Source organism: Solea senegalensis, linkage group LG17, assembly GCF_019176455.1.
Source record: "Solea senegalensis isolate Sse05_10M linkage group LG17, IFAPA_SoseM_1, whole genome shotgun sequence".
In the NCBI taxonomy this organism is placed as follows: Eukaryota; Metazoa; Chordata; class Actinopteri; order Pleuronectiformes; family Soleidae; genus Solea; species Solea senegalensis.
This window is the reverse complement of record NC_058037.1, coordinates 7,233,271-7,246,429: the sequence shown is the minus strand read 5'-3', so window position 1 is coordinate 7,246,429 and position 13,159 is coordinate 7,233,271. Positions and strand designations below refer to the sequence as shown.

The 13,159-nt window shown below is 39.3% G+C and overlaps 1 protein-coding gene across 3 annotated transcripts in view; it reads left to right on the top strand.

Annotated features, from left to right (window-relative positions):
- The window catches only part of pak5 (p21 protein (Cdc42/Rac)-activated kinase 5), a 61,476-nt gene that overhangs the window by 26,125 nt on the left and 22,192 nt on the right, over nucleotides 1-13,159 (top strand). For 2 of the 3 annotated variants that reach the window (XM_044048379.1, XM_044048377.1), the window contains exons 2-3: nucleotides 3,828-4,051; nucleotides 5,865-5,909. In XM_044048379.1, coding sequence (XP_043904314.1) covers nucleotides 3,848-4,051; nucleotides 5,865-5,909 — 249 coding nt within the window. In that variant the 5' untranslated portion in view covers nucleotides 3,828-3,847. The remainder of the gene's footprint in view (nucleotides 1-3,827; nucleotides 4,052-5,864; nucleotides 5,910-13,159) is intronic. The other variant, XM_044048378.1, reaches the window with a different exon arrangement.

Here is a 13,159-nt window from a genome sequence, read left to right as displayed (position 1 = left end):
ATGTGTTTTGGGGAATTGGCCGACACAATTGGACCAAGAGAGAAAAACAAAGAGCGAGTTTCCTGTCTGCTCGATGCTTCCACTAGTTTAAACGTGTAAATCCTGTAGATGGGGTCATCTGATAGCTGCATCTCTAATCTGTTCTATGTTCTCCTTCAGGGAAATAACACGATGTTGCCGTTGAACACATCCGGCACCCTTCTTTCATTTTCTTATGATTCATCCCTTTTTTGCGCCAATGGATTCCTATAACATCACGATAAATATGACATGATGTGCCTTGGAGTCTTTCTGACTGCATATTTTCTCACAACTAATGCAGCGCACACTTGAATCAGTGTGAACTGAGAAGGCAGAGATCTGTAAACATGCCCGTGGGATGAGTTTCCCATCTATGACCTAACACCTTTTTGATCCAGTATTGAGCTTTCTAAAGGCAGCACTGTCCTGCATAATAATCTGTTGTGCTATGATTGTGCTGAACCAAAAGCATCACAAAAGCCTTAAAGCCTTCTCCGTTTCCTTCCTCTCTCCATCACTATTTACATTTTTCTCTTTTTCTTGTTTCCTTCATGGGTTTCTTTTTCCTTAATCTCCCCCACCATGCTCCTTTTCCTTCTCTCGTCTGCGTTCCCCAAACATCCCCACCCCGCCTTTCATCCATCAATCTATCTCTCTCTCCATCTTTCCTGTTTGAGGCTGCTAATTTGGTCTTTCTGGCTCCCCCGCAGGGCAGCAAAGGAAATGATTGAGAGCTATTTTCATAATTACATTTTTTTTTCTCTCCTGCCATGTCTAGCTGTTTAAAGTTACATTTTAGAAGTAAAACCTTCTGTGACTTCTGTAATTGCTTCTGACAAATCGAGAGAGTCAGTCATTTTCACAACCGAAACTGATTTAGTACTGTACTCTGCCAATGTATTCTAGTAAACATGAATGTTTGGCAGTTACTGACTTATGGACAGTTGGTGTAACAGAAGAGGACACAGGGGAGAGGGCAAGATGGAGGCAGATGATCTGCTGTGGCGACCCCTAAAGGGAGAAGCCGAAAGTAGAAGATTATTAGTAGTATATGTTACATAATGCTGTTCTTTCATTATATAATTTTAAAAAATGGAGCTGGAACACGGTCTAGGGAATCTTATATAATTTTTTCAGCATAACTAATGGCCAGTGGTCAGCAGTTGGTGGCCCGTGTGCCAAAACTGGCCTGCCAGCATCAGTATTTGGCCCGGCAGATGATTTAACAAATCAGCTCTTAAATTATTTCCTTATCTTCACAAAAAAACTAAAATTTTATATCAAGTGCAGAGCTTCTATTCTGAAAAAATATGAACCTATTCAAATAGATTTTATTGCTAGGATTGACGGTTAACCTAAACTGAATGTTTGGTTCGAAAAATAAAAATAAATACATGGCTGTTGTCATGTTAACAGCCAGGTTTGTGGAGTAAATGTTGCTCCATAAATATTAACAGTACGAGTACATATCTCACACACATTTGTCTTCTTAACAACCTGATGATTAAAGAAAACATCCACATTCTTGTGAGGTTGTTGCAGCAAACATGGGTTTTTGTTTCTGACTGAAGACGTTTTAAGGCACTTTGCCTGATGAAGAATTGCTTACATAGAAAATTGGCCCTCAACCACATTTATTTGCTGATCCCAGTAATAGACAATGTGATGAAAAAGTTTTTTTTTTAATCATTTTCTATATACTATGACATTTGTAAATACATCACAGTTCAAAGTTTTCTTGATTCGTTTTTGTAAACAAAAATAAATAATAAACGGTCTATTTTGTGTCTTCTGCACAATTATCACTACTCCAATATGAAATGAATTATAACTTTGACTCAACAACACATAAGAAGACCAAAACATGCATCGTGTAAAGCCTGAAGATGTGACCTGTAAACACTCCCCCCCAGCAAGTCCATATAAGGAGTTGTGTATTATTTCTGTGGCAATTTACCAAAGGTGCAGCACGGATCGGTGCCGTGTGAGCACCAAGGGTTAAAGGTCAGGCGGAGGTAGTTTAATGCCAATAATTCTAAACTTGTGTTTGCTTGTTTAGAGTGTAATGTACGTATAATATATATATATTTGTTATTGGATTTTATATGGAATTATCACATTCATCGACTATACCATGGAGTCTTTGCCTGCAGCAGAATGTAAACCACTGCAGACTGTAACAGAACAAAATGCCAAACATGACTGAAAGTTTGCAGTAAAATCAATAATAACAGTCACAACAGTAACATTTATACACATAATATGTACAGGCAGGAATTAGTGGCATAGACTGATAACAGAAAACATTTTTGTGTAACAGCCACAGGGAGGTGAGGGGTGAGGGGGGAATAAATAAGTAAAGGGCGGATGAAGGATGACTTTGTTTCCCCTCTGAGGACAATGCTTCCTAGACTGGAGCGACACAATAGACTCCATTCACAGACACATTTAACATTTTGTTCCTATGATTGGACATCATGCTTCCACCCAAACCACCAACAACACAGTGGGATTTCCATACAGTTCCTCTTGGTTTAGCAGAAAAGAGCCCATGCAGCTACCCTGCATGATGTACTGCAGCGATGACAGTAACTGCACACGTCCACTGCCTAAACCTAACAGGTTTTTTAAATAGTGCTCTGTTACATAACCAAAAGTGGTTGTTTTCTGTTTCGAGCATGTGTGGATTTATTTTGTTTGTTCTTTCCCTTGTTTGTATCCTGCAGCTTTATAAGGCCGAGCTAAGCTACAGGGCAGCGGAGCACATCACTATGTAAAACCATGCAGCTTACAGGCATGCTAAACTCAACCTGGATGTTTGCTACAGTGTGTAAACCTTGCAGTAAAACCGACTATTTAGTTATTTTGTTATTCATCGTGTTTTCTTATTTCATACCTTTGTGAATATTTCGTATCATGTCGTGTGCGCCACAGTGAACTCTCAGTGATGCACAGTATTAGATAATATAGGAATAATGAGTGATATACTTATATATTTGGTAAGATGAAGAAATTCAATGGAGCTTTTATGATTTAAAATATCATTACATCATTGTGATGTCAAACATGTTGTGTGTAACGAAACAAAAATATGATGCATTTCCTTATGTAATATTATAATTTTAGCAGAAAGTGCTCCAATAAAAGCAATCCAATAATTCACTATATAAAACAAATGCATGCATTCTGGCTTATACAGAAAGTGGAGCACAGAATGAGGAAGACAGATTGGGAAGGAGAGTACTTGCTTTGGCCTTCAAAATAAAAGTAGCAGCAGTCTTGTATAAAGTACCTACAAGTGAAAATGACTTTGGTAGAAGTTGAGGTTTTTATAATAATACTTAAGTAAAAGTCTTAAAGTATATGGCATTTACTGTACTTAAGTATCTAAATACGTTTTAGAAGTAAACGTAAAATTATTAAAATAGTGAGCATTGAGAAATGGTAGATCAGTGGTTATCTTTCAACTCAAAGGTTGTGGGTTCAATTCCTGGCTCTGCTAGTCTATATGTGTCCTTGACTTAACTGTAATTTAAAGCAGCTCCTCAAGACTAGAAAAGCTCTATATAAATACAGACCATTACCAACTCTTCTTCTTCTGATTGTATTTGGTAGTAACAATTAACAAAATAGTTTGAGGAAATGTAGTGGAGTAAAAGTAAAAGTTGTTAGAAATAGAAATAACAAAGTTAAGTACATATAAGTGAATGTTGTACTTAAGTACATTACACAAACACAGTAATTGGTTTGATCTCTGTTTTTATCTGTCATGCTCATCGACAGCTCTCTTGTGTTTTCTTTGCCAGGTTTGCCCGTGTTTTCCAGCATGTTTGGGAAGAAGAAGAAACGGCTGGAGATCTCCGCTCCGTCTAACTTCGAGCACCGGGTCCACACGGGCTTCGACCCGCGGGAGCAGAAGTTCACAGGGCTTCCACAGCAATGGCAGAGCCTCCTGGCAGACACTGCCAACCGCCCCAAGCCCATGGTGGACCCCTCTTACATCACCCCCATCCAGTTGGCACCAATGAAGGTAGAGTGTGAATGAGCAGAGGGCATCAGGCCTGAGCAGCGGGGACAAATTTTCCTCTTTGACTTTCTATCCTTCTCTTATCCCCACATCCGTCCACTCTGTCCATCTATATGTGTAATTATATATTTGAACAAACCTTATTCCTTCCATTCACTGTCTTTAATGTGTTCCCTTTACTTTTCTATGTTTCAATTCTCATTCTGTCGCTGTTTCACCTCAGTGTTGCTGTCTCTCACCAGTGTGTTTCCTCAGTGTCACCCGGACTCTTCTTTCAGTTACAATTATTAAAATGAGTACTTTACATGAAATTAAACTGTAGTCATACAATTATAAAAAGTATTGCATTAAATCTGCATTGAGCAATTTTTTTTTTATATTAAATAACAACTGAATGACCACCAGACTTTCTCAGAATGTCCTAATAATAACTGAAATGTTGAATATGGAAACATATATTACTGCAGATTTCCAGCCAGAGTTTTGTGATATAAATTTCTAAGGATTAGTAGAATTTAAAGAAACAAATCGTTGTTGTTTTTTACTTGCGTAGCAAAATGATCCATCAGTAATAAAGTGCAGCCTTTGGGATTTGACAATTGCATTGCTTTAAAATGCAGATTTCGATGTAAAAGTAATTCATCTTTTAGTCCTACCAGGAGCTCAAAGCAGCTGAGAACTGAGTTACACAAAAGGGTCAAACAATGAACGCAGAACAAAGAAAGAAATCCAATATAATCCCAACAATTGTGCAAAAATATGGAGCTAAGAGCAACACAGACCAATTGTCTCTCTGTGTATAAACCACAGTTAGGTCTATACTGTATACCGTATATTTGGACAAAGACACATTTTTATACATTATTGCGTACATTTTTTCGTTTAGTCTCTCAATTTAAAGCTAAAACTAAATCACATCTTGATTGATTTTTATGTGTTAGTAGGCAAACATTTGCTAACATGCTAATCACAAGCATTTGATAAACTCATAGACCTTCTGCCACCTGCTGGTCAAAAATTGCTTAATGCAGCTTTAATGACATGATTAAAAGTGTAAATGCCTTTAGAACAAACAATCAAACATGGTGTCTATTTTTTTCTCCCATGTATCTCTGTGATGTTTCTTCTTTATCCTCCTTTGACTGTGATGGTGTGTCTCCTCTTGTCTCCAAACCTTCTGAGTGTCTCCTCTGATGTGTTGTTGTTCATTGGTTCTTCTGAACAAAACTATATCACACGTGCAAATGCAATCACATGGGCACAGTTTATTTAGTATTATTATTATTATTATTATTATTATTATAATAATAATTATAGTCCCAAAAACACTTGAAGATTCATATCTCTGTGCACCTTTCTCTGGGTTGTAGCAGAACATGTGATGGTTTTGTAATGTGATGGGCTTCTCTTGCACACTGGAGGTCGTTTTCGGCCTCCACGTGGTCACCGCTTAAACCGTGACATTTTGTCTTCTTCCATCGTCTGTGGTCCCATCTTGCTTGTGTGACCCGTATTCGAGCCTCAGCCACAAATGTAGTTCCCTGTGTCTTGTGTGTGTTACAACACCTGCTCACACCATTTCTGTTGACATGGATAGTAATGGATAAGTGCTCTCGTCCCATAAGCATCTCACACGTAGTCTTTCTCACAACACTCCGTTAGAAAAAGGTCTAAAAACGACGACACATATTGGGAACATTAACGACCAAGGAACCTCTTAAGTCCTCACGTCCTCAAACAGAGAACAGCAATATGCCACAGGAGATATCTCTGAAGAGGGGGAAACAAGAAAATAATTCTCTTGCTCTCTTCACAGATATCTCCCAAGAAAGTCCGGTCTTCCGAAACGCCGTTGCCCAAAGTATGACATCCTCTTCCCTTCTGTTTTTAACCCCTTCCCTCCCTTTGTTTTTTGTTTTTTTGTCTTTTCTTGTCACTCTCACACAGTCACAACTCTGCTGTTTTGTTTCCACATCTCTCCTCCAATGCCTGCCGTCATGCACACAGGTGGAGGTGTTGTGTCAGCAGGAGCACGGAGAAACACTTGAGAATGACTCCGCACATGACATAACTACATTACTCTGCCAAGTCTATTCTTAGACTTCATCTCTCTCTCTCGTCACCTTTGTTTCATTCGCATGAGCCTCCTCAGTAAAGGCAATATTAGCCGTAGCAGCATGTTCCCTATGATGATGATGATGATGATGATCACAATGATGGTGATGATGATGGGTGCTGAGATTTGTAGTGCATGTTGCCATGACAACTGATTTGGCTCTGCTGCAGGCCACTACACATTAGGCCATGAAGGGTTTGCACGTGTTAGAAGACCCTTTCTAAAGTCCACCTCTTCAGCCAAACCTCTCCTCTCCTCTCCTCTCCTCTCCTCTCCTCTTCTGCAGCACTTTCTGTTATTCAGTTGACATAAGAAGTAACTCTAGAGAAGATATGAGCATTTCTCCAGTTGTTAGTGACATTTCAGTAACACTTTAGATTAGGGGACACATATTCACTATTGACTAGGTGCTCACTAACATGCATAAATAGCACACTAGCCCTTTATTAGTAATTATTAAGCACATATTAACAGCTTATTCTTCATAACCTTATTCTACCTCTACTACGACATGAATTAAGATTTTTCCTGATTAAGGTCTTAATACATGCTTAGGTCTGATATACTACTTATATGCATGTTAGTTAGCACCTAGTTAATGGTGAATATGTGTTCCCTAATCTATAGTGTTACCGACATTTCTTAGCACACGGGAGAAGCACAAGACGTTTGCCAGCACTTCAGTCAACGGGCTCAAACAGGACATGCCCTTACAGTACCTGCCATATCTTTTAATAGCTTGATATTATTAGAACCAGTACTCCAGATGAAAAACAAAATGTTTGTCATGCTCCTTGGTAACGAAGGTCGTTCAAATGTCAAGTTTCAGGAGTCAATTCTTCTGACACAATGATGATTCAAAAAGAAAATAAAGATGCTAATATGGTCGCACAGACGTGACCGTGCTTAGTTACAGGATTTACACACAACTCAGACCTGATAAAGCAGTAAGAGACAGTTGTTAGTGAACACTGCATGGACATGATCTATGGACTTTAACTTAAGAAAAAAAAGTGTGTGTGTGTGTGTGTGTGACACCCTGACTCTGAAGGTGGGCGGGGTTATTTATAGAGTCTCACCAATCACCTGATATCCTTTGCCAGTTTGCCCCGACACTTGATTGACACGAGGCTTCCGTTGCTTGAAGCTCTGCACTTGCATCTTTAGGACCTATTTCTGCCATAGGCACTGACCTTGTCCGCACCAGTAGAGACCAAAACCTGGTCCTAATGAGGCAGAACCTCATTTATAAGGTTAAGTTTAAGGCTGAGATTTGAATTGTGGTTATATCAAGGTTAGGGTTAAGTATTAACGGCTATGGTTAATGTTAGTGATATAGCATTCATGCACGTTTGCCTGTCTCTCCCATGTTTGTACATATATATATGTATAGAGCATATAAAGAGGTCAGCGTGGTCATCATGTTGCCCTCTGGCTTGTGCATTCATCATTTATTCACAAAAGTGCTCAGCGAGAACGAGTTTTATAGTTTTGCTTAAAGCTTTTTGCTGTCATCGCTCTTCTTCTCTCTCTCTAACTCCAACAGCCCTCAACACACACATGCTAATTCAAAACTTGAGGCTCACAGCGTGGACTAACAATATGTCCATGCTGCTCTTGAGGCCTTGAAGTGTGTGATGTGCATCACCCATGCAAAACATCTTCTTATGCTGCATGTCTTGGTTTGATGTTGACATGCATTCAAATGTGTGTGTGTGTGTGAATGTGTGTGTGTGATACAAACAGGGTCACATTTGTGTTAATGTGTTGCATACATTAGCACTTGCAGGGGCTTTGCCGTGGCTATTAATGGCAGTGTCATGTTGCACCTTGATTTTAGTTTGACACCCTCAAACTGCTAAAGAGGTCATTTACCACGATGGTGTGTGTACGCGCATGTGCGTGTGTGTGTGTGTGTACACGTGTGTGTGTGTGTGCGTGTGAATTTACTTGCTACCTTTGTAGGACCTGGCATAAACATTGAACTGCTCAGAAACAGTAGTCCTCATAGAGACTAAAACATGGTCCTAAAACATGGTTAGGGATAACACTTTAATTATGTTATCAAAATGATTTTTGAGTCTTTCCAGTGTCCTAAGACACACTCTGTCAGTGTGTGTGTTCTTGTATATGTATCTTTGTAAGGACATTTAGGCTGGTCCCTATGTTCTTTCATTCCTTAAAGGGGCTTTTTAAGGGTTAAGACTTAGTTTTTGTGTTAAGATTAAAATTTGGTGTATGTTAGGGTTAGGGTTAGGATTAGGGTCAGGCATTTCGTTGTGATGGTTAAGGTTAGGGTGATCTTGTATGGGTGTCTTTGTGAAAACTTAAGGAATTGAGGACATTTTTGGCTGGTCCTCACATTCTGTCACCCCTTAAAAGGGCTTTTACAGGGTTAAGACCTGGTTTTAGGGTTATGATTAGAATTGGGTGTAGGTTAGAGTAAGGGAAAGGGCACGCAGTTGTAATGGTTAATGTTAGGATAAGAGGCTAGGGAGAGCTTTATGTCAATGAGTGTCCTCCCTATGAATGCTGTGTGTGTGTGAGTGCTGCTAATGCTAATCTCCTTGTTCCCATTTTGAGACGTCTGTGTTCTCGTAAGTGAGAGACAGAAGGACACAAGTAGGAGAAGTTTAATGGGTGAAGATTGTCTTCATACTTGAATTTTTCAGCCTCAGCTCAGTTAACAGGAGACTGTTTTCCACCGTTTTTTCATTAAATTTGGGATTAAATGGTGAAAAGACAATTGTGTCAATTAATAAAAGTAGGTCAATGCTATAATAACCTGATATTATGTGTGTCAGTGGCCACAGGGTCCTCCCTGTGTGGAGTGTGCATGTTCTCTCTGTGCTCGTAGTATTCCAGCTTCCCCCACAGTCTGGGTTTACGTCTGAATGGTTGTTTGTCTCTAAGTTATAATTTTATGCTTCACATGAGGTCATTATTACTTTGGTAGACAAAGGTGGATTTGACCCACTAAGAGTAAAGATGTACATTCAGAAGGTGACATTTGTGCAGTAATGTTAGTTCATTTCCACTTTACCTCCAAGGCATGAGTTGGTTTTTTTTGAAAGAAAGCTTAAATCATTTGTCCTTATTCTGGTTTATCAAACTGCCCTAGAGGCATGAACATCAACAACACTAAAGCCTGGTAGAGAGAAAAAAAATAAAAGAACTTGGATTTCAAAGAAGACGAAGTAAGAGATTATTCCTCTAAATGCTGTTGAAAAGAGGTGATCATCACTGAACTGGTAGAACCAGGAATAATATGTAAATCATGGTCTAAGGTGAATATTTCTCCTTAATGCTACCTCCAATTACGTGTCCCTCCTCCTGAAAGAAGCCCAAAATCCCCCCATTTATCTCCTCATGTCTGAAATTCCTCTTACAATTCTCGCCGTCTACACTGCAAAAATACAGCAGAGCACTAACTGTTTATTTTCTAAAAATAACACCTCGAGTGGCCCACTTTGATTTATGTGTATCCTGACAGTTAGAGGATGACTAATAATATCAGTTTCGGCCTCTCACTGTGTGAGTACTGGAAGTTAATGAAAGAATATAATAAATTAATCACACACAAGTTCAGCGATTAGACGATTAGGAATATTCAATTGTTTATTTGATTATTTTACAAAAAAATGTATGAGTTGAGGTGACTATTCATGATTGTATTAAGAAGATACAAAACTATGCAATGTTTTTTTGCTGCTGCTGCAGAAGTGATGACATTTACGAGGTTTTGTGAATGCATCTTGAAGTGCATTTTAAATGAATGACATTTATAAGATCAGAGACATCTATGAACGCAGTAGATTAATGTGCTTTGATTATGTGCTATGTGTGTTCTGTATTAAAGGCTTAGATGTTACATTGAACCTTGGATTCACTCATTTTCAGATTCAGCAGTTCCTGATGAGCACTACCTTCCATAAAGTTAACTTCTTTAAGTAAAGTAAAGTTCTTTAAGTCTTCTTCCTCCTGTTAAAGATTCCATGTGGTTTCCTAAAAGAGCTGCTGACCCCTAGAGTCCATGCCTACCTGTAGTGTAGGCGGGAGAGAAGTGTGGCTTAAGATATTTTAGAAAGCTGAAGATCTCCCTGCTGTCAAGACCATTATAGCCTTCCTGTAAATATCTCAGTCTTACATCACATTAAAAGAAGTCCAATTGTAAGGTGCATTGCAAATAGACATTATATTGTCTTTTAGGTTGTGTTTTTAAAATCTCAATCCAGCCATAAAAGGTGTATTTCTGAAATGAGATTAAATGTTAATATTTGCATATCTGACACAGGTCAGACCATGTTGTCATGTGGCTTACAGTGTGACAAAGGAAATGTCTGGCAATGCACTCAAAGTAGAAGCCACATCTGCACTAAATGCACTTTAAATGATTTAATATATGCTATACAGTACTGTTAAAATTGTCAAAAGGGTTTATCTTAGATTAAATCATTAGAACTTGAACTAGAAGTGGGATACACATTGATAATGCCACTTAAATGAGATTTTAACAGCAGGTTAGGTGTTTTATAGATGTTTATATCAGTGCTGTATTGTTTTCATGTTTTTATATTGTTTTTAAATATAATACATGGACTGAATTTGTATTAAAATTTAGATTTTTTGATTACATTTGTAGCGTTACAATCTGTGGCCTTGCCTAAAAGTAGAAAAGCAGTCTGGACTGTGGCAGGAAGACATGGGTTTACTAGCAGCACATGACAATGGACATGAAGACATGGTGATGACTAGTACAGCAGCACTGTAAATGTCATTTGGTCAGCGATAGCTCGGTCACCGCAGCCCCCTCCGGTTTACTGGCAGGTGACGGAGGAGGAAACTCGATCATTGGGTCTCTCGCAGTCTTTCTGTGCCTGACTTCAGTCGATGCAGCCTGGATGCAGCTGCAGGCAGACAGAGCTACTTACTATGGCGGGGGGGCGAGGAGCAGCAGGGACCGGGGCCAGGGAGAGCAGGACGGCCGAGGGGCAACTGAGGCCAGAGCAGAGGCAGGTGGTGAAGACTGAAGAGTCAGTGGCATTTAAACCCCAGGCACAGGCGACTCGTAAAAAGCTACAGGTGGGGCGTTTTGACTGTTTCTGTTTGGTGTGAGCCAAGGTTGCATGCTGGTATGCTGGCTATGCAGATCTGCCTCTGCAACAGGTCTCAGCTCTGCTCTGACTGCCAGCAGTTCCCATCAGCCCTTAGTGGAAACATACTGTACATATCAGACCAAACACTGATTGTGCAAGATTAGTGTAAGACTGTAGCAGCTCCACTCAGCGTTTCCTTGACTCTTTCTTTCGCTGATTATGCGGATGTTAAAAAGGGTCACATATTCTGCGTGTGTTTAAAAATCCTGTTTCTATTTTCGTCGCATATTTAACACAAAACCTTGACCTTCCAAGAATTATTGCCGCACAGTCAGGGAGCAGGTTGTTTACTCATGTTTCTTGAGTGAGTGCAGCTTTGTGCTCTAAGTGCTGCATGGCAGAGTTATTTTTGTAGCTTTGCTGGGTTTGCTGCATGTGTGCATATGGAGACTGAGCTTAGTGGGATAGTGTTTCTGATTTAACAGGGTCACCCAGTCCTTGCTTCAGGGGCAGAAATGCTTACTTGAGTTAATATTGAAGATAGAAGTTGGGTGTTATGGTTCTGACACACACACACACACACACACACACAGGGAGTTGCTAATTTGGGGAGACATCTTTATAGCACTGTGTATTGATGATGTTGAATGAGCTCCAAGACAGTGGACTGTCCAGACTGACAGTGAATGACATTGAGACAATGTGGCGAAAGCATGACACGTGTTGTTTTTTTGCTTTTGTTTTTTTTAGATACATTATTTGTACAAACATGAAATAGTTTTATCCGGTGAAGGTTTTCAACAGTGTGTCATGTGCAATAACTATGGCAATCATTTAGCTTCTTAATAGAGAAAGAAAAGAAATTAAGTTGTATGATGTGATCAATATGAATTTCATTTAATGTTTCATTTGAATTCGACTCAGTGTGTATTGTATTATATCTTTCATTGATCTGCAGTGAAATTGGTCATGACAGAAATAGACTCGGAGGAGAATCACTCATGACTGATGTATGTTGGAGCACACACACACACACACACACACACACATGCAGATGAAGAGAGCATCTGTCTTTCTTGGCACTGAGGTGAAGTGGATGCCATTGATTTAGACCTCTCTCTCATTCCTTCCTCCTCTCCTCTCCTCCTCTGCTTTCTCACTTTGTCTCTCCTCGCTGCTGGGGGGGGATTTTGGCTCTCGGTAATATGCGGCGTATTATGCCAGGGCATCTGAAAATGTCCTGGCTCACAACCATCCAACAGTGTCTGAAAGTGGAGGGTTTTCTTTTGGAAGGACATTTAAGCTGTCAATTCTAAATAGGAAAGGATTTTTGCTGGAATATATATATATAAAGTAGTAAATGAGGTAATTGGTGTGTCAATTTTAAAAGTCTCTAAGTTTGTAATGGTCTGACATTCTCCAGTTCCCTGATAAGGAACTGTGAGGGACTCTTTAAAATCTTTTTTTTTATTGCTTTATATGTCTTGGAGTGAGTATTAAGGTGCTTTTTTTGTCTCCTGTGTGAATCTTTGCGTCCACAGACAGTAGTCAAATAGCAGTGTTATGCTGTATTATTTTTAATACGAGCCCAACATGGCTCTGTAAACAGTACTCTCAACTGTCTTTGTTTCCCAGACAGCACGTGCTCATTCAACACTTGCTGTGAGGTAATTGAATGAATGGACTTGTAGTATCCTCGTGTGGCCAAAGAGACAAACTACACCTCCCATGATGACAAGCCATAATATGTTCCCTTCTCAGTGTGGAAGAAGAAAAATTAATTAATAAAGATCACTGTTGGTCCATCTATCATCTTTTCAGCAGCAGATTAGACTCTGCATCATTTTTATTATTTGATGAGCTTCATCTGCATCATCATTTGATTTATTTTCAATAAAT